Source organism: Lytechinus variegatus, chromosome 3 (assembly GCF_018143015.1).
Source record: "Lytechinus variegatus isolate NC3 chromosome 3, Lvar_3.0, whole genome shotgun sequence".
Classification (NCBI taxonomy): Eukaryota; Metazoa; Echinodermata; class Echinoidea; order Temnopleuroida; family Toxopneustidae; genus Lytechinus; species Lytechinus variegatus.
The window spans coordinates 37,660,744-37,687,538 of record NC_054742.1 but is presented as its reverse complement, the minus strand read 5'-3'; the positions used below and the strand labels follow the sequence as shown (position 1 = coordinate 37,687,538).

The window sequence follows — 26,795 nt, the reverse complement described above, 5'->3', positions numbered from 1 at the left end:
TACATCTCTATGATCCGCATGTAGCCTCGGCGAGCTCGAGCTAGGCGCGCTAGCGTATGCAATCGTCGCAAATTCCCGTAAATCCCCGCTGCAACTTACCTACCAAGCAGAACAAGCCAGTCAGTATCGTGTATCGTTAATTAACGTGCCACAGTCTCATTCGATTTTTGAAGCTTCAGTTAAAGCACTCTCACTTGACAAATACATTCAAGCAAATATTGTCTCTCCAGTCTTGATCCTCACTCAGCTCAGCGAATGCACCACAAAATGGCTGCCTGTGGCGTCAACTTTTGACGCGTAAAAAACGACTGCGAAGGCGAAGCGACGTTCACGCTCGATCTCTCAAGCCCAAACCCGCCTAAGTCGCCACGAAAATCGCCAAATAATTTTGGGTGTCGTCTGCTATGTACATGGAATTCCAAGCATCAAATTGAATTTTTAAATACAAATATTTAGCAATGAGCACGGGGCTGGGGGTAACACACTGTCATTGGAGAGTGGACAACCTCCGCGATAAACTTGCAGAAAAAGCGGAAAAGGTTTTTTTTTCGCGATCGAGGAAGCTCGGAACGCGAACATGGTGTAAAAAAACGCCAAAAAATAGAAAAAGGCCCCCTATCACGATGCGATGGCCTAAAACGGGAATACAGAGTCTGTACCGATATATATAAGTAATTTGCACCGACTGCAACCGTATAGCCCATCCGGCTCGAATCCACCAATAGGCCTAATAATTATATCAACTATACACACCCAGGACCAAAATCCAGTTGAAACCAATTAGAGCAAAACCAATTGAAACCAGTTGGCCAACTGGTTTCAATAGGGAAATTGGAACAACTGGTTCCAATTGAAAACCAGTTGCCAACTGGTTCCAGTTAAAACCAATTGGGCAATTAACTGGAACCAGTTGGCAATTGGTTTTCAATTGGTTCCAGTTGTTCCAATTTCCATATTAAAACCAGTTGAATCCAATTGGAGGCAACTGGTTTCAATTGGTTCCAGTTGAAACCAATTGGAGGCAACTGGTTTTCAACTGGAACCAGTTGAAACCAATTGGTTTCCAACTGGATCCAATTGGAACTTCCAGTTGGAATGAACTTAATTAGTTACAAATTAATTAGCATTTGCACTAACTATTGCTCATGCCAACACAGAAGCAGTTTTATTTGTCTATTAATACCAATGTAAAGGGCATTGATAAAATACAGACTTTCATATGTATATATTCATATTGGAGTTCTTCAAATATATGTATTTTCATTTGATGTAATTTGGTAACAGTTAGTGGTGTACTAATTATCTTTAAATCTGTTTTAATTATAATCTATAACATTTATGAACATGGTTTTCACTCCTAAGTATTGGAAACACTTATCTGAAAAAAGTGTGGAACTTCAAATTGAAAAAAAAATAAATAGATACATTGTAAATTATGATGAATCTCATAAAACATTAATCTGTGCACACTGGCAGAAAATATGCAAATTAACTGGTTTCAATTGGATCCAGTTGGGTAACTGGAAAATTTCCAATTGGAAACCAATTGGAAATCATTTCCAGTTACCCAACTGGATCCAGTTAGGATTTCCAGTTACCCATGCCACTGGTTCCAGTTTTATTTCCAGTTACAACTGGTTCCAATTAGAATTCAGTTACCCATCTTTCCAGTTAGAAGTCATCTCCAGTTACCCAATTGGTTCCATTTAGGATTTCCAGTTACCCAACTGGTTCCAGTTAGAAATCATTTCCAGTTGGAAGTCATTTCCAGTTACCCAACTGTTGCAGTTAGGATTTCCAGTTGCCCAAATGGTTCCAGTTAGGATTTCCAGTTACCCAACTGGTTCCAGTTAGAAATCATTTCCAGTTGGAAGTCATCATTCCAATTACCCAACTGGTTCCAGTTAGGATTTCCAGTTGCCCAACTGGTTCCAGTTAGGATTTCCAGTTACCCAATTGGTTCCAGTTAGAAATCATTTCCAGTTGGAAGTCATATCCATTTACCCAACTGGTTCCAGTTAGGATTTCCAGTTGCCCAACTGGTTCCAGTTAGGATTTCGAGTTGCCCAACTGGTTTCAATTGGTTTCAACTGGAAATTGTTAAATTCCAGTTAAACAATTGAAACCAGTTGAAACCAATTGAAACCAATTGAAACCAGTTGGAAATCCAACTGGTTTCAATTGGATTTTGGTCCTGGGCAGCGCATAATTTAAAAAAGAATGTACCAATTATCACAGGAAAATATAAAAACACAACGTAATAATAGCGCTTGCAGCAGTAAACTGTTACCCCCGGCCCCATATCTTACGTCGCTCACAAGTTCAGTCATTGTTGAAAGTGATTAGTCTGCAGGAACAGACTTTGTTTGAAACTTTGATCAGCAAGTGTGTCTCTATGCCCGGGCTCCAAGCCCTCCAAGCAAAGACTATAGCACATACATAACTTGCTGTTTCAATTCAGAGCCTTCAGTACACAAAAGGGTTTGCACAGCAGACTAGAGAGTGATCGAGTAGGGCCGTGCACATCAACTTTGCAATGAAAAGCACTTCACCAATGAGCGCTAGCTCGATCGCATTAATTGATTCCAGTTGGGTATTTCATAAAGATAAAGATGGAATGAGCGACTTTGAACGACGGGTGATCCTTTTGGGGGTAATATGGTATCTATCAAAATCTTGCACTATAGCGGTAAGAAAGGTTCACCTCTTTGTCTGCTGCATGGGCCCGCTGCCGCTGGGCACTGACCCTTCACTCGAGTAACTGGGTTCTGAATTGCAGCCTACTCATGCCTCGTGTAAACATGCATGCATGTAAACTATGTGCTAGTTGTTGATCAAGGTTTCAATAATAACGATAATAATAATAGGCATTTATATCAGCGCCATCTATATCTATTCTATTCCGAGGCGCATTATTATCATTATTACCCCGGCTTTATAGCTCGAGCTGCCTTTCAGCGCTCATGCATTCACAAGGATAATCCTGCCGGGTCCCCATTCACCTCACCTGGGTTGAATGCAGCACAATGTGGATAAATGTCTTGATGAAGAAAATTACGCCCGATGGCTGGGATTCGAACCCACGACCCTCTGTTTCAAAGTCAGAATGCTTCACTGGGCAACAACTTAATTAAATGTTGCAATGGCGTGTTGTCGCTGTGTCAGGGTCAACTCTCACTTCACATCAATAAAGTTCACAAAACTGAACTAAAAAAATTATGAAACTAGATGATGATAAAATTTGACACAAACACATAGGTTTATGCTAAGTCAAGCTAGGTCAAACTTGAGGTCAACGGAAACGATTATGAATAAAAAAAAAAATGTTCTCCATTTTGAAAATTTATTAACTTTTATAAAAGTTTTCATATATCGTGTAGCCGTATAGTCTATATAAGCGGCGACTGAATACCTCTCCAGAATACTATGGTCGGAAAAGTGCAAACATACAAAAGTCATCAAAATAATACGAATGAATGAAATAATGTTATAACCTTAGCTATATAGTCTATAACGACCTGAATTTTACTCACCTGAAATTCAGGTTGGTAGATCAAGGCTATTTCTATTTTGGTCATTCCAGTCTCTTTTTTTATAGATTGATATCCTAATTTAAAAAGTAGGCATAATCAAAACGAAAAATTCTAGGCTCGGCTCGTTAAACTTTTAAAGGAAACCACAACCAAAGGAGACTAGCAATCTCATCATTGGAAAGAGTAAAATGAGAGAAAGAATTTAAAACTTGTTTTATCAAAATCGGTTATAAGCGAGTTATAGAAGTTTGAAAACTTTTGTTGTAATTTCTATATGCATAGGATCCTCAAATTGGCAAACGTGCTTCATAATGGCTGATTTTGTGGACAACTCTCCATTTGTTTTGTACAGAAATTTTCATATTTTCCTCATTATCTTTCAAATTGCATCTTGCCTCCTTCTGAGCACAACATATGTCCTGGGAATATATAATTCACACGACATAAATTATGTCAAGGTCGGGAAGAGATAATCGAAATATCTCAAATAAAGGGGAAAATCTGAAAATTTGTGTACAAAACAAATGGAGAGTACGTTGTCCTCAAAATCAGCCATTTTGAAGCACGTTTGCCAATTTGAGGATCCCCATAGAAATTACAAAAAAAAAACATTTTAAGGATCCCCATAGAAATTACAACAAGCCCTTTAAACGTCCATAACGTGCTTATTTCAAAACCGATTTTGATGAAACTTATTTCAAATACTTCTCTCATTTTACTCTTTCCAATAAGATTGCTTCTCTTCTTGGGTTTTGGTTTTCTTTAATGTTGTGCCTATTAGGAAAATAATGTGTAAATACCCCGGGTTAGATTATTATGGCTGTGTACAGCACATATCAATGATTTCACATGAAAATTTAAATAATATAGGCATTTTTTGGAAATTAACGGCAACTTTTTCGAAGCGCAGTTCTTTTAAATTACAGCTCAAAGGGAGATTGAGATATACACGGGTCGTGTGGTCCAGTGGTTAGAGCATTGGACTCATAATCGCAAGGTTGTGAGAGTTCGAATCCCAACTCTGCCATTGTCTCCACTTTGATAAAAAGGCCCGAGACTGATATCTGTCGTCTATAACGTCAGCCACTATGACTGATTAACCTAGACGTAAAATGTTTCATAGGTAATTGGTTATATACCAGCTTGGCGTTTACCAGCAAAAATGCTGTCCTTCCGGGTTCCTATTAACCACAAACAGAAACAGAGATCGATTCGATTATTATGGATGTCCAATACTAAACCCCCTTCAGAAAATGCCCCTAATCCCCTTCAAAAAATTGTAATTTCCCTTTTAAAGTTCCTAAACTAAATTATTTTTTCATATCGAGAACCGGCTTGCATCCCGGCCATTCAACACTCACACACTCCATCTCTGCTCAATTCACTTTTTTACAAGCAAAATATCGCACCATCGCGTGAGTCAGTGCAAAAGTTGGGCTTAAAATACGCCCAACTCGCTCGATCTGAACGCACACGCGTACGCGTGCGTCGCACTTTCGCCCCCTCTCTCTCTCTCTTCCTCTCTCTTTGGGGGCACATTGGATTCATCCATATTAGTATATATCTCTGTATGGATTCATCCCACTGATACGCGTCTGCTACATCCAGGGGGCGTTTCATGAAAGGACTTGTCAGACATTATTTTTATCCGACAAGTTCCAGTTTATCCGACAGTTACCATAGGAACAGGGCCTCTAAAGCCAATCAGAATCTAATGAAAGATATAAGATCTGACAACTTAATTGTCGGATGAAAATATTGATGAAACGCTCCCCGGATGGCAACTTAGATAATGATTATTATTTCAATTATTTTTTAGTCATTTAAAGACTTTTTATTGGGTCAAATAAGTTCAAAATAATTATTTTACACAAGTAGAAATTATTACATAATGAATGAACTCAACAATAATGATGCTTCACATTTCTGTCGAGGAAATAAAGAATGAAGTGTCATCCTTTTACGTTTTTTTTTGTTAAACAAAATAATAGAACCATAGCTTTTATTTATTATATATTGAATCCAGGGGCGGTGGAACGAAATTGAAAGTGGGGGGGGGGGTGGCACGGGAAAAAATAGCACCTTTTCTTTTTGAAAGGGCACCATCTTAAAACAAAGAAAAAATAACTTATCTACAATGGCGTAATGAACCACCAAATTTGAGGGGGTTAGATATGGCGTAGGCCTATACTCAAAATCTATACAAGTGAGTGAAGCTAGCGAGCAATTTTTTAAAACATTTTTATAACAAAAAAATAAATACCGTGATAGATTTTTATGCAATATTCAGAAAATGATACCGTATTTTCAACCTTCTTTCTTTCATTTTCTTACCTTTTCTCTTTGGTCGTGATAAAAAGGAACTCTCATCTACCCAGCTCGCATGACTCATGAAACTAAAGGCAGGTAGGATTATTCTTACAAGTTTTTTTTTTCCTTCATATAAGTAGTAACATATAATATATCATTAAATGATTTTTTTTCAAAGGCACTCGTTAACAAAACGGGTACTTCTCGGGTGAAAGGGGCATAGAATTACACTTTCGTGAGGGGCATTTAAAAGGGCACTTACAAAAAAGGCAAAAGAGCATGCTAACTGCATAAAACTGGTCCTTCTCAAGTATGAAAGGGGCACAGAACACGTTCAAAGGGGCATTTTTCTTGGGTAAAAAGGGGTACTGATTCGATAAAGGGCACTTACAAGGAGACGAGGGGCACTCTAACACATAACTCGACGGGTCCTTCCCACGTGAAAGGGGTACACGTTCGTTAGGGGCACTGATCCGAAAGAGGGCACTTATACAATTAAGATAGGCACTTGGCTCTTAAAACGGTTTCTTCTCAGGTGAAAGGCACATAACACGTCCGAGAAGGGTCATTTTTGGTAAAAATTGGTACTTATCCGAGAAAGGGCAATTTGCAACACATAAAACTGGTCCTACTCAGGGGAAAGGGGTACAGTACACGTTCGTGAGGGGGCATTTTACGTATGCAAAAAGGACACTTTTTAGTACTTCAAAAGTGCCTCCCTCCCACCCCCCCCCCCTCCCTGACTGAATCATTTTTTTTCTTTGCATATGCAAACACAGGTGTTTATTGTTAATCTTTCGTAAAATAAATATTATTTTATGCCAAACAATAATGCATTATTCATCGAAACAAAACATTATAGTTTTATAGTAAACTTGACATGTATATACTGGCCTACCTGAGGACCTTCATTTATCAAATTTTCTGTTTCCTTCCATTTTTTTATTTAACAAACTTTTACTTTCATAAAAAAGTGTACTAATATCTTCCATCCTTATAATACAAAATGAACAATTTTCATTCAACAATCTTTATGTTACATAAAAAAAATACATTTTATATTTACTATGATACTGAAAATATGTATCTGAAGTATATCTTGATATGCCTGGTATATTTCTCAATTTTTATATCATCAGGAGGGTCGTCTAAATTTCGAATACATTATTGAAATACATTTTGTTTTTCCAAGCAGAGTTTTATAGATATATTGACATCCTTTTCGGTCATTAAGATGTGGTATCAGCGGGTATCAGGGAGCGTTTCATGAAAGGACTTGTCAGACGTTTTATCCGACAAGTCCCATTTTATCCGACAGTTACCATAGGAACAGTTTCTCTCAGCCAATCAAAATCATGGAAAGATGTCAGATCTGACAACTTGTCGGATGAAAATATTGATGAAACGCTCCCCAGAGCTAGATTTTCTATATATTCTTTTCACAATTGTGAGGTGGACGAGGATAATGATGATGATAGGCCTTATAGTGGTGGTCCCAATTAGTTGGCGGCCGTTATAATCAGATCAGTCACGAAATGACGTTTTGAGAGGGCCAAACCAGACTTCCCGGGCGAGAATTCTAAAGAGCTGTGAGAAGGCAAAGCGAGAGAGCAAATTTTTTAACCTTTCTGTGTCCCCTTTCCCATTTTTTCTCTCGATCTTAATTTCTTTTTTTTCTTGGTCGTGATAATATTGGGGCATTGACTTGATCTTATGAACACTTCTCAACTGTAGCATTTGCTGTTAATGATGATGACGAGTATTTGATTAAAAAAATGAAGATAGGCTTACCCGTTGAGTCGTTGACTCAGACGGGATTCGGACCTTGCAATCGTCGGCAAAAAACCCCAATAAATCGCGTAAAGCGCAGATGGCGCTTCGAATGTAAACAAAAGAGTCCATTGTGTGTCAAAGGTGACCGTTACATCAATGCAATACATGCATGTTAGCGCTATAGTAGTGCGCGTAGTGCTAGTGCTATGGTCCGTGGGTTAGCTAAGCTGCACCGTATCCCATCCCGTCGCCATATCCGTGTCGATGCTTACCGATGTGGTTTCGATGTCGTGTGCTTGTCTCTGTGAATGAAGTTCTTTTGAACCAGTTTGTTATTTGATCATCCATTTACACACAGCAGTAACTTAAACATATTATTGTTCACTCTCAATTATTGTGGAGTCAAGACAAGAATAGGAGCAGCAGTCTAGACTAGAGTAGAGCTAGACCTCGGCCTCAATCAACTCAACTTGTCAACGGTTTAAGCGAATCACACACACAAGCTGTCACGTCACTGACACAACAATGCACTGCTGCTGTCTCACACTCACCGGACTGGTAACATTTTCAAAAAAATCTTAGTCTGACCTGGTCATAGTCACTCACCAGTTTAGAGTCAGGCAAGAAGTTGGTGAACACGTGTCGGCGGCCCTAGCCTAGACCAGGACGAATGTCCAACGACAAAATGTTAACTAACAGAATTTATTTAGAAAAAAAAAATAGTTGCTCGCTCAGACACTGTCCTGGAGGAAGGTGCATCTTCAATTCAAAGCAAAATTAGAAAATACTTAACATTATTAGGACTAGGAGACAGAACCCTGTTATTTTGGTTTAATTGAGTCTAACAATGTTAATTGTTAGAATTAAAGTCTGTGCTGAAAGCGATCGCAGCTTGACTGAGTTTTTTTTCTTTTTATGAAATCTTGTGTCTCGCAACCTTGCCTGTTCCAGCCCAGATCACAGACTCCACAGACATGATGGATGTGCTAACGTAACTTGGAAGAATTCACACGGCATTAATACTCCGTTAAAATGGAAGTGGAACAACAGTGGGATGCAAGGGAACAGATCTTTCATGATGCCGTTAGAGAATATTTGGTAAGGATCTAGGCAGCCGTCTGTTTCAAGGAGTTTTTTCTATTTCTCCTTGTACACAAAGGGCTTACAATCGTGCAGCCACCATTATGGGGTAAACAATGCAAAATCCCCCCGACGGGGCTCATCGATTTTTGACTTATATTTCATAAAAATATATATGAAAAGAACTGGGCAAAACTAAAGATTATTATTCCGTTTTGGCCTTAAATTAGTGCACCAAAACAGGAAAAAATAAACTTAAAGGGGAAAAAACGGTGACTTACTTCGGCTGTCTCGCAACTGGCACTTGCCTGGTTAGACAGGAATAACCGTCATTTCTGGGGATTTATTTAACAATTTCTGACATTTTACTTTTTCGTTTCTGGGGATTTATTTAATAATTTCTGACATTTTACTATCAGTATCATCCCCGTTTATTGGTGAGTGGAGCCATTCCGAAGCTTTTGGTCTATTGCCTGGTTTATCCAAACTTAATACATGAACATATGTCCATTGAGTCCCTGTACAGATTGAGTTAGAACTTCGTTCTCTGTAATGGTGAGTGGAGCCAACGTAGTTCAGAATTCAGTGAAACAACCAATAAAACTACAGTGACCGAAGCTTTTGGTCTAGTAAAGACCTTGCTAGACTGAAAATAAGCTGTTTCGCAGAAGTTTTTTAAAACATTTTCTGATTCTTTTTTTAGTATGCTGCAGAGCCAGACGAAGTCTCAGCTGAGCATGTCCCTGGCCCTGACTAGACCAAAAGCTACAGTCTCTGTACCTACATAGTTGTTCCTACAATGGCTCCACTCACCAATACATAATGGGGATTGACAGTGAAATGTCAGAACTTGTTCAAGAAATCCACAGAAATGACGGTTATTCCTGTTTAATCCCTGACACTGACAGAAAGAGGCTGATTTTCTGGTCTAGGACCTTATTAGTTAGCTCATATAGCTTCAGTCTCTGTACATCAAGTTGTTTCTCTGAACTATTACAGAATGGGGATGATAGTGAAATATCAGAAATTATAAATCCCTAGAAACTATATGGTTATTCCTTTCTAAATAATATAATCTAGACTACATGGATTATTGTATTAGTAATATATACCATGTTGTCAAAAAATTTTGTGTGGACAAGATGGTGATTTCAGGAACCTTGCAATCAATATTTCATGAAACGACTGAAAGTACCTAATCTAAAAGACATTACAAACTACATCTACAAAGCAAATACAGTATTCACGATTAGTTTTGCTATTGAAAGAATGTACATGTATGATGTTTTGAGAAACCCCAGAGCAATAGTTGTCTGGACAATTACCACACACCATACAATTGTTGTGGTGCACACTAACAGTAAAACCCAGACAGGAAGAACTGTCTTTTCTGGGGATTTATTGAACAATTTTTTACATTGTACTCATCCCCAGACAGCCAACATGGTGTTCAGCAGAACAACCAGTTGTACAGAGACTGAAACTTTTAGTCCAACTAACTCCATGGATTACAGTAGATTCCACCTTGCCATACATTCAAGCATTATAAAGCATTACAAAGCATAGGAACATTATGTCAAATCAACATTTTTCTGGGATGGACTTGGCCTTTTAGTTTTAAAGGACAAGTCCACCTCAACAAAAAGATCATTGAAAAAAAAGAGAAAAATCCAAAAAGCATAACACTGAAAATTTCATCAAAATCGGATGTAAAATAAGAAAGTTATGATATTTTAAAGTTTCGGTCAATTTCACAAAACAGTATATATACATGTATGCACATCCCGGTTGGTATGCAAATGAGGTGACTGATGATGTCACCCACTCACTATTTCTATAGTATTTTATGGAATGAAATATGAAATATTCTAATTTTCTTGTCATTGTCCTGTCAAACAAATATTTGTTCCTCCCTGAATATCTAAGTTACCATTGTTTTAAGGTTCAGTCAAGTTGGTTTCTTACTGCCACATTGGTAAAAGAATAAAAAGATGAAATTTTGTATAATTCAAACAATAAAAATTAAAGAAATGGTGATTGAGAGACATCACTGACTCTCTCATTTGCATATCACTGAGTTGTGCATTAATAACAAAACTTTAAAATGTCATAATTTCCTTATTTTACATCCAATTTTGATAAATTTTCAGTGTTGTGTTTGTTTTATTTTTATTTATTCAAATCAAGATTTTTCTGGGGTGGACTTGACCTTTAATTCTAATAGTCATTGGAGTAAATGCTGATTACGTCAACAGAGTAGATCAATGAAAGAGGTCATTGATTGAGATCTTAGTTGCATTCCAAAATCAAACATCCAACATCTTTCAAAACAATAGCATCAGCATGACATGATGAAAGTATGCATTTTAACAGGCGCTCATTTTGCAAAACCATTTGTAAAATGTTTGATTTTAAGCAAACAGAAATTGATTTTTTTCAAAGTAATTTGAGCTATATATTATTGATAAACATGTTGCTACATCTATGGTGAAAAATGGTGTCAGTTGAATCCAACATAAATTCTAGTACAAGTTGGTATCCCATTACCACCAAAGGTGTACTTATATCACTGCAATCTGCTGTGAATCTGAAGGCCACATCATCTCAAAAAGCACAGACAGGAAGTGATTGCCATGGCAACTGTGACATCATTTAGAGCATGTGCATGCAAACAGGCTTGAGTGCCTTCATGTATTTACATACCACACAGAGTAATTAAGAAAATTGAAAACAGTACAGTGATTAATTGTTCAAGCTTGTGATGAGATCATGGATAGTAGTTTAATGTACATGTATTAGGATTGAAAAAACAAATGATTATGGTCAGATTTTTAAATAGGCCTACATTCTCTATTCAACAAAGATCCTTGATTGCAATGATCATTTTAGTGACTGAATTCTACAAATAGATACAGTAGTGTATTTTATTTATAATAATTAGTAATGTAGATAAAATAGATAGCACTCACTGTTCCAAGATAGGCCTACTTATGGCACTAGGTCAGCAACATTTTTCTTGTACCAGTACATGTATATGAACAACTGCTATAATAAAAAAAATCTGCAAAATTCACAATTGATGCAAATTTACATCACTCTTTGGAATTCTTAACTACATCCTGATACCTGGAAGCATCTTCGTTGATGATAACCTACATGTAACTAGTGAGTCTTTGAAGCCAGGGAAAAAATTACACTGTACATGGAGGTTGAGGGCAATTTAGCCCTTGAAATTTTTTTTTTGCCAGAATGAAGCCTTTGAGAATAGATAGATATACATGTATAGTCAGACTGCACCTCTGGTAATGCAGTGATTTATTAAGTGGCTGCTTTGCCTCACTTTAACTCAAGATCATATAATGATTAACATTAGGGAACATCAACCAATCAAAATAAAGAGAATGGTGGAGCCAACTATTCAAATGTAAGAGTCCAATTTTATAAAAATAACCAATAATAGATAGTGGATGGTACATGTAGATTATGTAATAAGAATGTTGAACAAGAGAATGATGTGGGAATGTAATGAATAAACAAATAGGAAAAGAAGGACCCGAGAAGCAGGTTGAAATTGAAAGTCAAATGGTCAATGGATGACAACAGAATTTAAACAAAGCTGAACTAAAATACCAAAGCTGGAACTAAAACTAAATAAACTACATGTATAAAAGGAAACAAAATGTCAAAATAACAGTCCTACAATCGTAAAAGAAATAAGAAAGTTAATGGTATTCTAAATTTCTAAGTTTTGTTTATTTTTTTCGAAACACTATCTCACATTGATGCAAATGAGAGAGTTGATGATGTCACACACTCAGAGTGTGGTACATGGTACCATAGAGCTATATGTATGTCTTTAATGTACATGTAATGTGGTAACATCTCGTGGATGACTTATTGATTTACATTATAGTTTAGAGTGGTCTTTTATTTTATTTTTAGCCAGTGAAGGAAATGTATATACATTATTGCACAGGTGTGATGGAGAACATCCAAGGTGTCAAGTCTCACTAGAGTTTTTGAGAGATTAGGCCTACTATCTATTTTGTTGCTGTTTTGAACGTCCCCCTAAAAGAATGTTGCTGTTCAGGAAGTTTAAAAAGAATTACAAAAATCTCAACATGATGAAATTACTGTATGGAATAGTTGTGGATAGATTTTTTTTTTTTGGGGGGGTTAAAAGTGTACAAATAACGGTTTATTTGTACCTTTTTTCACAAAAATAAACCGAAGTTTTTGCAACTGATACCTCACTGACTCTGAAATACTGCTACTAGATTATTGATGGGCCTACTTGCTCAACATGTTGCTATAATTGTACACTTTCTTGATATGAATACTTTGTCACTCCCAACTAAGCAGGGGAACATCAAAATAAAAGTATTTCATTCTCAGTTTAAAACATTTGAATTGTCCAGAAAATTATAAATTTGTAATTATTTAGAGTTTCATTTTGCAGACAATGACATGTAGGCTGTTAATGTAGGTATTCTTTGGATTATTGATTGGAAGGAACATGTGTTTAAATTTGAGGGTGACACTCCATTCACAAAAAGTATACCAAACACACAATACAGTTTGCATTTATAAGGCTAGTTCAAGGCCAGTACCTGTATATTGTATGTGATTTGTTTTGTATGGTACACTGTAGTTTGGTACATGTATACATGTATTGTATGGTAAGAATCGAGTTTCAAAATAAATGAAATCATCCTGATTCAGTTTTTATGTTTCAGTTTGTACATGTATGTATATTGGGATTGTTTCACTTGAGGCTCCTGTAAATTCATTTTAGTCACAAGTTTTCTCTGTTGGATTTGGAGATACAGTGAATTAAATATTTAATAAAAATATACTTGTTTTTGCACACTTTGCCCCGAATCCATTGAGGTGGTTTCAGTTATACCATGGTTCTAAATCATTAAATGTTGGTAGATTTCTTGTATTATCATGCTCATTCAAGCATGAATTTAATAGTGCCCTATTTAATTTGGCAAAGTATTCTTATTTTGTTTTACTTTACTTCATTTTTTCTCCCTCTTATTTTTCCACAGATTGACTTTTTGTTTTTTACTATATTGTACCTGTCATCATATGCTGTAATATGCCGATACAAGAGACGGACGGACAAAGAGGATTTGTACTCGGGTATGTGGTACATCTTTTTATTCCATTTCCAATTTGTAAACTGCTCTTGATCAGTTAAAGTTTGAACACACAAATAAAAACTAACTGTAAAAATCAAGTGATAAACTAAATAAATATGCAATATGAAAATGATCATGAATGACAGATTCCAACATTATAAAAATAACATTTGAAATGTGCATGCTGTCTACTATTATACCAAAATTCTAATGAATATTTTTCATTTTTATATTCAGAACTTGCTTTCATCATAGCATAATGCTGAACACAGTGTATTGTAGATTCAATGTTGGATTTTGGAATGTCCAAAAAGTTTGGGCAGAAATTGTGACATTTCATGATAACTCAATCCTACATGTTAATATGCTAAATACATTTATTGTTTGTAGGTTCTTTATATTTTTATTGAGATCATATTTTACTAAAAATATGTGCCATTAAGACTTCATTTGTAAAAAGGTGTGTACAGCCTTTTGTAGATGTAGTGTCCAAGTAATATTGGTTGTAAAACTCAAATTTTGACAGGGTTTAATAACCAAGTTTTACATATAAACATTTTATACTAGCTTACTTAGTCATGAATCTGAATATATCAAGTTTCCTATGCGTAGTCTTGATATTAAAAGTTTACTACAAAATCTGTACCTCTGTTACCAATGTCCAGCAAATGTCACAAAACCATAATATTTTATGGGACATTGCATCCATGTAACGAACCTTTTATATTTAAAGAATTGATCATGCATTAGAAGTGAATTTCATAAGAACGATACATTGTATTGACACCATTTATTTTAATAACTAATAGATACTCAATCTGTCTTGAATATTGTTCATTCATATCTCTTTCAAGTGAATGATAATAGAATGAATTTTGTTATTGACACCATTTATTTTAATAACTAATAGATACTCAATCTGTCTTGAATATTGTTCATCTCTTTCAAGTGAATGATAATAGAAAGAACTTTGTTGACTTTACAGCTGATGCGGAGGATGCAATGGTATACAGCATTGCATTATGGCTTTGTACCTTCACAATGGCTGTATCAGTAGGGGCTGTTCTACTACTTCCTCTCTCTATCATCAGTAATGAGGTTCTCCTCTGGTATCCTAAGAGTTTCTACATCCAATGGCTCAATGGTTCCCTCATTCATGGTAAATACACAAAACAAATCAATTTCTGTTTTGATTCATGATACGAAGGTTCCAAAGTCATACTCCTTGATTGATAGGGCAACTCAGGAAATTCTTATGATTACACATGAAAAAATTAAAAAATATCACTGTTTTCCGGATTGTGACACAACCCTATAAAGAGATGGATATTTGTACCAATCTTTTGATTGATGTGCTATCACTCCTTTAAATTCACCAAGCAAAATGCTGAAAATTTCATCAAAATCTGGTAACAAAATTATTGAATTTGAAATTTTGACATATTTTTTTAAAAATAGTTGAATGCACATAAATATTCAATGGGTGGGCTACTGATGATCCCCAACTTTTCTTCTTTTTTCTTACATAAAATCATAATTTTATGTTTTCATACAAGTGTGTATGATTTGTCTCCCTTGTAACAAAATAAGTTGCTGCAATGATTATCTTAAACATTAAATCTGTTGTCAATCCAGTTTTTCATTTTTGGTGGGCAAAGTTTTTATAGAAGAAACTTCATATGATAAAGTACAAAATGATAAGTGTGGATAATTCATCATCAGTTTGCATCACATAATTCATGAAGATAATGAACGGTTTCACCAAAATAATGCAAAACATTATTTAAATCATACGTTTGTTATTCCTTGTCCGATTTGATGAAATTTGCAGTGTTTTGTTTGTTCTTATTTCATTTCACTCGTTCAAATCATAACTATAATTTTTAGCCTGAAGTACCCCTGTGATATTTTACCCACTCCGACAGAAATAAATACAGTCAAAATGATTTTTGAACTATAAAAGAAAGCACACTTTTCATTGGAAAATGGGCAATGGTTGGCTCAAGATGAACAACTTTTATTCAGAGATGGCAGAGTACAGTACTGTATTAGAAATTACAATATTCATTCAACAACGTTTTTCTCTTCCTTATTGTATTCTATATGGTGTAAAAATAAAGAGAATCTGCTAAAGTGTCACCTGAAGGAGACACAAATCCTCAAGAATAAAGGGAAACTGCAAAAGGGTCTCCTATCGAGACACTGCATTTCCAGGGGTGTAGGCCTACTGCATCCCTGGAAGCTCTATGGCTTGAAGAAAAAAAATTATTTGATGAAAGAAAGTTTTGTGCTCTATCTGGCAGCTTTGCTAATATTTTATGCTATTTTGTGAATGGCATTTTAAATTAATAAATATGTGAGGATGACTACTGTTCAGAACAGTACACATATACATGTACAAAGTACATCATAATTTTAAAATGGTGTACATTAAAGTTCTAATTTTCAGAAGTAATTTGCAAATTAAATGTCACCTTAAAGAAAGTGACATGTATTAAAAAAAAAAAAGAATTTATCATGTGAGTGTGACATTAGTTACAAGTACTGTCTTTTGACTTCCGATTTAATAAAGATGTGTGGTACAAGCTCCAGTAACAATTAAACACAATCACAATTCATACTTGTACAATGATATAATTGTGTAACCATTTAGAGACTCCATATTCCTGGGCTTTGTTTCATGGAGATTATGGTTTTTGCCATTATACAGTGCGTATCATAAAAAAAAGTTTACACTTTGAAAAATCCTGTAAAATTATACATTTGTAATATCCTGAAGATTTTTCCACATTTTAACATTGGTACAAATCCATTTAAGCAAATGACGATATAACTGTCGAAAAATATTTCCGTTTGAGTGAGCACCACTTTTGAAAAGTTAGTGAAAAATTATTTGCGCAGAACTTTGAAATAGTTATGCGAATAAAAGTAGACCTTAATCATGAAGAACATGTGGAATTTAGCTATTAAAATTAATTTGAAGATATCTTGTAACATTTTTTGCCTTGTTTCCTGCTCAAAACACTTCGAAGTGTGCAGTCGCCCCACCCCACTTCCCCAACACACCGAGGCCATCGTGACAATATTTACTTTACAAATGTGAACCCACTTTAATTGATAATAACTTAGTGAAAAAATTCTGGAGATGTCTGATATAAACTTATGTTCAGATTCAGTTTTATGTCATCAGATCCAGCTGGCACAAAAAGGGTAAAGGTTGTGCTTACTAGGTGTTGAAGTTTCAATTTTGGTGTCAAATTTGTTACAAAATACTTGAATGTATATATTTTACTACAATTGACTAAAAGTGCAAGGGAAATTGATGAGAAATGTTTCGCAGGGTAAGTTTGATTTCGCCCTTTCTCCTTGACACAGCGGGAAAAAGGGGAATTTCTGCGCAAACAGATTTTCGCCAGCTTTACAAAAATGGACAGTGCTCACTTAAGTGTAACATTCTGTCAAAACTTTTACTTTCATTGGATAGATGAGACCCAAACCCAAGATTATATGTGAAAAAATTACCCACTTGTTATATTTATTTTTAATTCCCAGGGCTTTTTCAAAGTGTAAACTTTTATTGATACGCACTGTAGTATAAAAGAGCAAGAGAGTAGTAACATGGAAACCTTGATTTTATAATTTTTTATTACTGCTAAGAATTACCATAAGAGCAAAGATTTAAAAAAATCTGGTGTGCATTATTGTATGAGCGACTGGATGCTAAAGTAAATGCTCAATCCAAATAATTCACAAAGGTAGAGTGGAAATCTAGTCTTTCTGTATTATATTCTGATCGTTACCAAGCATCTGAGTGGAAAAATTGATTAGGTTGATAAAAATTGCTCACAAGTTTTGCTAAAATTGGCACAGAAAATTTGGGGTATATCTTTAATGACCAATAATGTGTAAGGTCACAATTCATGAACAACTTGAATTGAGAAACAACCCCAAGCCCAGGATTTCATCAGTAATTTTTGGGTTGTATTTCTGTATTTTAAAGAAGACGTAATAAACAGGTGTTCAGTATTATTAGTAAAATAATAAAAATGTTATTGGCTTATGTGTGAAGTATAATGATGATTGTGGTTTACAACTTATCCATTCTTTTCATGTAGGTCTCTGGAACTTGATTTTCCTGTTTTCCAACTTGTGTCTTTTCGTGCTTCTGCCATTTGCATACTTTTTCACGGAATCTGAGGGATTTCCTGGCTCTAAAAAGGTAATATTCTTGGCTAGTTACTAGTTAGCTAATTCATCATCTGTAATGGAGAACTATTTTTCAGTCATTTCCACACATGCTGATATAACTAACCCCATCAAAAATACAAAACACTACCTGATATTCAATGCTTCATATTAGTGAAACTAAGGCTCAAAATTTAAATGCAAACGGCTGACGATTACACTGTTGATCATGCTCAGTGATCAAATGTAAGCGCACTATATGCCCATTTATATGAAGATTTTCATTTTCTTTATTTGTTTCAATATTTGACAATTACTACCAGATTTTGAATGTGTGTGTGGGTGCTTGTGTGTGTGTGTGGGGGGGGGGGGTGGGGGTAAGTGGGATATACCCACCCCCATCTCAAGAAAGTGAATTTACCAAATCTAACCAATGGCCATTTTATCATCTCTTGATATTCCTTATGGATGATGTTATATCAACCCCTTTGTATGCCAAGACAACAAACAAGTGATATGTGTGTGCTGGTGTTGTATGGCATGAGAAAGTACAAGAAGAAAGGTCAACAAGAATGTCCTAGATCTTGAATATGTCATTCAATTACAAAGTAGATCGTCTGTCCATTGTGAAATGTCTTTTTTTTTGTGTAAAGAAATTTTACAGAGAATTGATGTGAAAACAGTCCTGAAACAAGTAGGATCACCATTCATAAAAGCTTGATGAGGTTTCAGAAAACCTATAAGCCTACACCTATTATGTATATGTCACATGGATCTCCTGTACAGGAGTTATTGTCTCAAAAGACTTATAGTCAATATAAGGCAGGGCCGCGAGAGGGGGGGGGGGTTAGGGGCTTCAGCCCCCCACACTTTTTTCCAAAACCGTGTACAAAAAAACGTCAAAGTGACCATATGATTGTGAATTTTTGCATGGTCAGCCCCTCCACTTTTGGCTCTTCCCCCCCCCCCCCCACTTTGAAAACAGTTCCGCTGCCCCTGTAAGGAGTTGACATTACTATTAAACTTATTGAGGTTTTATAAATGTTGCCCAGTCACCCAGTGGAATGAAAATTTATATTTTCAGTATGGGATAATTTCTCTATGCTTCTGTCCATTCCAAGTTATTAGATTTAACCCAGTTGTAATTTATAGGGGCTACATAGCCTTAAGCCCTACATGTACATATCATTATTTTGTTGTCACTGGTATGACGCTAGATCTATAATAGACCAAGAAGGCATTGCTGGCAAATGCTTGCCAGTCTGTTTTATGTGAGAGTGGCAGCGGCACAGTTGCAAAGGAATGCATTCCTAAATTGAACTAAATGTCCTGCTGTCACTGGTCAATCATTGCCAAAATTGCTTAAACACAATTGCACTAGCAAAGGTTTATGTGTAGAAGTGATTGCATTGCATGAAATGATTACATTGATTGATGTCTGCTGCTTTTAAGGGAAAGATGAAACAAACAAAAAGGTCTGTGGTTCATGAGGAGGCATCAATAAAAGTAACAATAGTGGCTAAGTATTTTTCTTGAAAATATAGGTTGACTAAATTTACGGTACAAGCTATCAATCCGAAAGAATAGTATGAATCACTGTCTTCCTCACTAGCATTATGTTAATTCTATTCTTTGCAGTGCAGACTCAAATTGAAGCAATAACCTGATGATTTATCTTGGTACAATATACATGTATGAAGGTCTTTTATTAATCTCTTTATTACATTGGTATTTACCTCCAAATCAACCAAATATGTGGTTGTAAGAGGCATCCATCCATCTGTCAGCCATCTCATTTTCGTTCTTGCAATATAACTAAAAAACTATTTGATCAATTTCAAACTTGGCTCTCAATAATGGGGGTGTGCCTTACGAAACCCTGAAATGGGGGACTAAAGAACTGACTACAAGGATAAAATACAGGGTTTTGGGAACTAAATGTATACCAGGCGGTGTGTGTGACAAATGGTCTTTGGAACAAGATTGCAGTACTGTACGTATAATGCATGCTAGTGCTGTGCATGTATATATGTGTGTGCTAGCTATGCATGGAGCTGCTAGTAGCTACATATGGAGGGAGTTGTAAAGGAATTCATCCACAGTGTGCTTCACTCGACCCAGGTGAGGTAATGGGTACCAGCAGTAATTAATTCCTCAAAAAGCTGTGTGCACCTGAACAGGTAGCCTAGCTTACATGTAGCCGGGTAATGATAATAGCAAGGCCCACTGGGAGAACAGTTTTTGGAACTGAAGTGGCTACCCTGGGTAAATATACCGTTATTATTATTATTATAATTATCATAAAACTGTGCGTGCAGCTCTCACATGCGCTGCTCGTGCTGTACAATTTGGCAGGGCTGGGGAACTGAGATGATTTTTAACGGGGGTCTTGCAAGCGGGGCGTCTTCTGAACGGAACTTTTGTCATTCAGAGTATGTAGAGAACTTAAAATTAGGACAGAAAAATGGGGTCATCAAAGTGGCATGTCCCAGTACCGTACCACCACTGTCCAATGTATGTGAGTACCCCCCCTGTCCAAGTATGCATACTGTATAAGAGTAGCCATTATCTGATTTAGCTATTGGGGTCAAAGGTCATAGAAGTCACTGTCTCCCTTACAGTATGTTCTTGTAAACTAAAGAATGTAAAGAACTAAAAATGTAATGACATTTGGTGAACAGTGATGTGTGGAATAATTGTAACAGTAAGTGTTTCCTGTTGTCATTTCAGGGAAGAAATGAAATATTAGAAGGGATTATGTTTTAGGGGGAGGAGATTAAAAGAAAAAAAAACATAAGCAAGATACAATGTATGCAACTAACTCGAGAGAAAACATAAAGGGACCAGCAGCATCAGAGAGCTTGTGATACAGGGCAGGAAGATTCTGGAGAATGCTCAATACTACGTTTGCACATACAGCTAGCGTATTCATGAATATGTCTGCACATCAGGTAGACAAGGTTTGTGTTGCCTCAGTCCATTTACAGAACCAGCTATATTTCTTTCTGAATAACAAACTGAAAATGCTGAAGAAATTCAAGATGGAGAGAAGTATGCCACTGTATGCACGAGGAAAATCAATTTGATCAATTTCGTTCTATTGAATCTGGTATTTAACATTCCAAAGAACCTTCCCATACTGTATCATTAGCATATTTGTGAGGGATAGCAGGAAAGAGAGAGAGAGAGGAAGGCTCCTTGTCCTTTTTCTGACAGTTCATGATTGAAATCAAGTCTGAGATTATTTAGCTTCTCTAATCAAGAATCAAGATTTTCAATTAATTATCAGTTTCATTATATTAAAACTTTGAGCCACTTTTTGTTCATTTTTATCTTTTATTTATTTATTGGAGTATTCATTAATGATATAATTACATTGACTGTATTAAGTTTACTTAATTTTCATTCATTTTTTACTTTTGTACCTATTTTTTATGTTGTGGGGGATTTTTTCATGGGGGGGGGGGCAACTACAAGTAACTATTCTTTCTGTGAAGGTCATGACATGATATAGCAGTTAGGGAGCATGAAACCAGGGTACTGTTTACCAACAGCATAATGTGTGAAAGGAATGAGCAAAATAGCTAATGTGAGGTTATGATGCATCCATATCTATCCTCACCTTCCATCGCAAAGTAATCCTGTGATGATTTCACCCTTCAGAATCTCCTAGCGTTTGCAGGATGAACTACATTACATGTAGGCCTACCAATTTGGGGTTTGGAATTACGGTATGTTTCAGACTTAAGAGTGAGATTATTCATTTAGCAAGATAATTTACATTTATCAGAAACCAGACTAAAACCAGGCTCATTCATTGCATTGGCCATGTAATATCAAGTATGGTAAATTGTTTCAAAGTGATAGCTAGAAGTGGATGTTAGGCATAGGTACTTAATTCATCTGGGAGGTACATGAGAGTCTGAGACACACCTCATAAGGGCCGTTTGTACCAGCCCAAGTTTTCAAATTAGCACGCTTTCTGATCAGGCAAATTATCCCGATATGAACAATCAAGATTTATAATAGAGATGCAGTCATCGGGATAGTTCGTTGGATTAATCTCGAGATTGCAACCCCAAGTCAACTTAGGATTATTTGCAAAATAGCGTGCTATTTACGAATTATCCTGCTAATTCACAGGTGCAGACGCAGTCAGGATTATTTGTTAACATCGTCACACCATTATGCATGGATGCCTCGCTCGAGCATGAATTGCGCTGGTGGAGACGGGTTTTTTTTAATCTAGAGATTAATTGTGAAAAGGGCCGACCAGGCTAAAATCTGGAGCTTGAGTAAACCCAGGCTGATGCAGCACCGCCCTCACTTGCATGTCATTCCAAGAAGTCCATTTTATGTCACCTGAAGATCACTCTTTATCTTTTTACAACTAAAGATTTGATTTGATGAGGTGCCAAATCTGTACCAAGTTGAGATCAAAGGACAATAAATCCTACCTGTACTTGAATTGTAATCAAGTGACCTACAGTAGGCCTACTATTCCTGCCTATCTTTGTTATGATATAAAGGACCTTTATTCCATTGACATGATTGATATGATCAGTGGTTTGGTCTGCACACCTTGCTTTTCATTGTCCTGGAGAAAATAAGTTTGTTTAATATAGAGAGGATTTAGGACAAAGTACCAGGTCATGTGTATAATGGATTGATGAAGTAAATTACATGCGCACATGAATTTGAGGTACATGTAGTATGGTATGAGGCCCTGGAAAATGGAAAAAAAAGCATCCATGGTATCATTTCGTCTGCTTAGTCTTTCTTCATTTTTTTGCATGTGTCTGATTATTGTGTAGTTTTTCTATGTAAACTGGCCTCTGCTTTGAAGAGGAAGGGGCTAATGATAATACTGAAAAGTAAGAAAATGAATTTTTGTTAATAGTTGTGAGTATTGGTACATCAAGGATTTCTGCATTTTATATGAAATTTTTACTTTTGTAATTGGCTAATATAAATATTGAATCCCGCCTTTCCTTTATAGCCTGTTTGGTTGCAATTGCCTGGCTAGCACTGCAATAAGATGTGGCTAACCCTGCTTTTTAGCATGGCTAGATATACTGTACCATAATAGCCCACATTGGAAAAATATATATGAAATTAATATGGGCTAAGCTTTACCTGGGAAATAGGTGGGACAGGGGGGGGGGGGGGTGGAGTCTTAGCCCCACCTTCTTCCCGGGTATAAAGAAAAAAATTATAGTATAAATGGAAAGAAAACCAAACTGGGCCAATTAAAAGTAGGGCGAAGGCTTATTATTACACAATCATAGATGTGGAAAGTTAAAAGTGTGGCAAATCATCAATATTCATGAGCTGTGCGATAGTCTTATGTTAAGGTGTTAACACGGGCTATTAAGCTTCATTTAAAAAAGTCTGAAAGCATCTCAGAAATATAATCCTTGACTAATTCTGAGGTGGAAGTCTATTTTTACTATATTCTTTTGTTAAATCTTTACCAGGGCATCAGAGGTCGAGTATATGAGACATTCATGGTGTTACTAATGCTGAGTATCCTAGTCTTTGGTCTTGTATGGGTGTTTAGTGCATTATTGGATGATACAGACTCCAGCAGGGAAACATTACAAAGTAAGTACCTTTATTGGGGAAAAAATAGTTCAAATCATGAAATTATTTATAGATATCAAATTATCAACTACTGTCTACATTTTCAACTTGAACCTTTTTTAACGCATTTTGATTTTTTTAGATGCGTGTGTAGACCAGCGTCAATTTTATTCTTGTCTTTGTGCTGGTATCAGACTAGTATCAGTCTTACCCTTAAAAGAGATGGGACTGAACTGTTCTGTTGGTCACATGGTTGTTTTTGAAAAGCAATAGTCTTATATATATCTCTGTAAAATCTGAATTGGTTACCGTAACCAGCACTCTACATTTTTTATGAAATTTTGATATCAGCAAGTGTCTCACACTATTGATTTATTTTTGGTTCAATAACTACTGTAAATACAATATTTCCTGCAAAGAAATATTGGTCGTGTGATAGGTTCACCATACCTGAGTGTTTATTGATAGACATTGGCTTATTGTTCAGACATGTATTATATGGGTCAATCCATGTCAAATCAACCAATGCTTGTCACCCGACCCTCTTCGATTTTCTTTAAACTCGCACCAAATGTTGCCCCAAGTGTCTGACGGAAAAATCTGAAATATTTTGCCCCAAGGTCAAATGGTTGCTAAGATACGGCCTCCCATAGCAACCAATGCGCACTCAAAGAAATTATTTTAAATAAAATTGCCTATTTTTGATTGACTACTGCAGCAAAGTTTGATTGATTACAGTCTTCATTTTAAGTAAATTGGAAGAACTTTTTGGTCTAAACATGCAGAGTATACTGTAGCGCGGACCTGTCAACCGGATTTCGCACACGAGGTCACCGAAAATGGCGTTAAGCAACCGTGTCAATGATTTCAGAAGCATGTTTGGAGGCTCATAAATCCAAAACTAAATTAGCTTAGAACCAAATATTATGCACATTTATGGACTTTCATATACTCAACAGAATTACAAAAAATTGACCCAAGAGTGTGTGTCGTTTTCCTGTAGGGCGCCCTCAAAGTTGGATTTTTTTCAAAAGATGCCAAGTTCAAGGTCACGGATCACCTCCCGTCCCATCGAGGAGGGGGACCAATTTCTGTGTTTTGATAGACATTTACCCATATTTTCAAGTGTTACTTGAGAAATTTTGCTACCGGAATGTTTAGGGGCTGATTTGCGCATTCCAAAATGGTCGTAAACACCCTAAATTTGACGTTAATGACACATACATGCTTTTCAACACTTTTCAAATTGTGATAACTCAAAGATGAAATGCCAAAAGACATTGATATCTTCTGTGATGATAGTCTGTAATTGGTATTAAAAGGATATATCTTCAGAAATAGTTTTTATTGTTGGTAATGACCTTGAAAACACACCTAAAATTCAATAAAAACAGTAAATTGGCTAATTTTCCAGAATCATATGGCATTCAAATGGTGTTTACATTGACTTTCAAATGGATGTCATTTCAATACAAAGGGTGAGCTTAAGCCAAAACTTGAAAGACATGTTCAACTTTTGTTTTACTTTCAGCAACATAAAATATTTGAACTCAAAACTATATCATTTGACCTTGAAATTATTCCAAATATAGCTAATTATTGCTTCATAAGTAGCATATTCAAATCGCGCGTGTACATTGCACTTTGCAACACATTTCTAAATGGATTTTCTCATAGAGAGAATACCTGATCAGGCTGATATTTGCAGTATTGGTAGTCTGTAATGAGTTCTTGGAGGATCTACAGATTAAGTACCTATTCTTTCATGACAATGACCATGAAAATACAGCTGAAAATCATGAAAATCAATAAATCATACAATTTTCATTAGTAATCAAGTGTTTTTACCCACTTTTCATTGTGTGTTATTCCATCTTAGATTGTGAGCTCATGCTGATAATTGCAAATCATGTTCCACTTTTGGTCTACTTTAAGCTACATAAAATATTTGAACTCAAAACCTTATCATTTGACCTTGAAATTGTTCCAAATATAGCTATTTGTGCTTCATAAGTAGCATATTCAAATCACACGTGTACTGTGCAGCACATTTCAAAATGGATTTTCCTAAAGAGAGAATACCTGATCAGGCTGATATTTGCAGTATTAGTGGTCTGTAATGAGTTCTTGGAGTATCTACAGATCAAGGAACTATTCTTTCATGACAATGACCTTGAAAATACAGCTGAAAATCATGAAAATCAATAAATCAGACTGAACTCAAAAACATATCATTTGACCTTGAAATTATTTCCAAGTATTGAAATGTTTTGCTAAGTACAATATACATGCACGATTTGAATATGCTACTTATGAAGCAACAAATAGCTACATTTGGAATGATTTCAAGGTCAAATGATATGGTTTTGAGTTCAATCTGATTTATTGATTTTTCATGATTTTTAGCTGTATTTTCAAGGTCATTGTCATGAAAGAATGACAAGAGATGCAATGTATAAGTAATAATGAGAAAGCGCGGGCGAGGTGAATTGGAAAGGGAAAAGGGAAATGAAAAAGTATAAATGTGAAAGAGTCATTAACAGAGAGAGAGATGTATAGAGAATTGTAAAGATAAATTTCGTGAATGATAGTGGCCTAATCTCGGAGGGAGATAATGACAGCGATAAAAGGATAAAGCATTTTTTTCGGGGGGGTACATTTGATGAGAGAGAGAGAGAAAGAAAATGGCTTGGTGCTCAAAGATGAATAAATGTAAATGATTGGTGACAGAGGTATGGATTAAGGGATACAGGTGGTATGAACGTGTCCCAATTAAGGCACAAATTTCAAGGTCAAATGATATAGTTTTGAGTTCAAATATTTTATGTTGCTGAAAGTAAAACAAAAGTTGAACATGTCTTTCAAGTTTTGGCTTAAGCTCACCCTTTGTATTGAAATGACACCCATTTGAAAGTCAATGTAAACACCATTTGAATGCCATATGATTCTGGAAAATTAGCCAATTTACTGTTTTTATTGAATTTTAGGTGTGTTTTCAAGGTCATTACCAACAATAAAAACTATTTCTGAAGATATATCCTTTTAATACCAATTACAGACTATCATCACAGAAGACATCAATGTCTTTTGGCATTTCATCTTTGAGTTATCACAATTTGAAAAGTGTTGAAAAGCATGTATGTGTCATTAACGTCAAATTTAGGGTGTTTACGACCATTTTGGA

General features: G+C 35.8%; 1 protein-coding gene across 2 annotated transcripts in view; it reads left to right on the top strand.

Moving 5' to 3' along the window:
* Window positions 1-7,839: 7,839 nt before the first annotated feature.
* LOC121410934 (protein LMBR1L-like) overlaps window positions 7,840-26,795 on the top strand; it is a 40,938-nt gene continuing 21,982 nt past the window's right edge. Inside the window, exons 1-6 of one of the 2 annotated variants that reach the window (XM_041603330.1) lie at window positions 7,840-8,174; window positions 8,568-8,714; window positions 13,751-13,844; window positions 14,829-15,002; window positions 17,959-18,062; window positions 23,506-23,632. In XM_041603330.1, coding sequence (XP_041459264.1) covers window positions 8,649-8,714; window positions 13,751-13,844; window positions 14,829-15,002; window positions 17,959-18,062; window positions 23,506-23,632 — 565 coding nt within the window. In that variant the 5' untranslated portion in view covers window positions 7,840-8,174; window positions 8,568-8,648. Of the gene's footprint in view, window positions 8,715-13,750; window positions 13,845-14,828; window positions 15,003-17,958; window positions 18,063-23,505; window positions 23,633-26,795 lie in introns of both variants that reach the window. The other variant, XM_041603329.1, reaches the window with a different exon arrangement.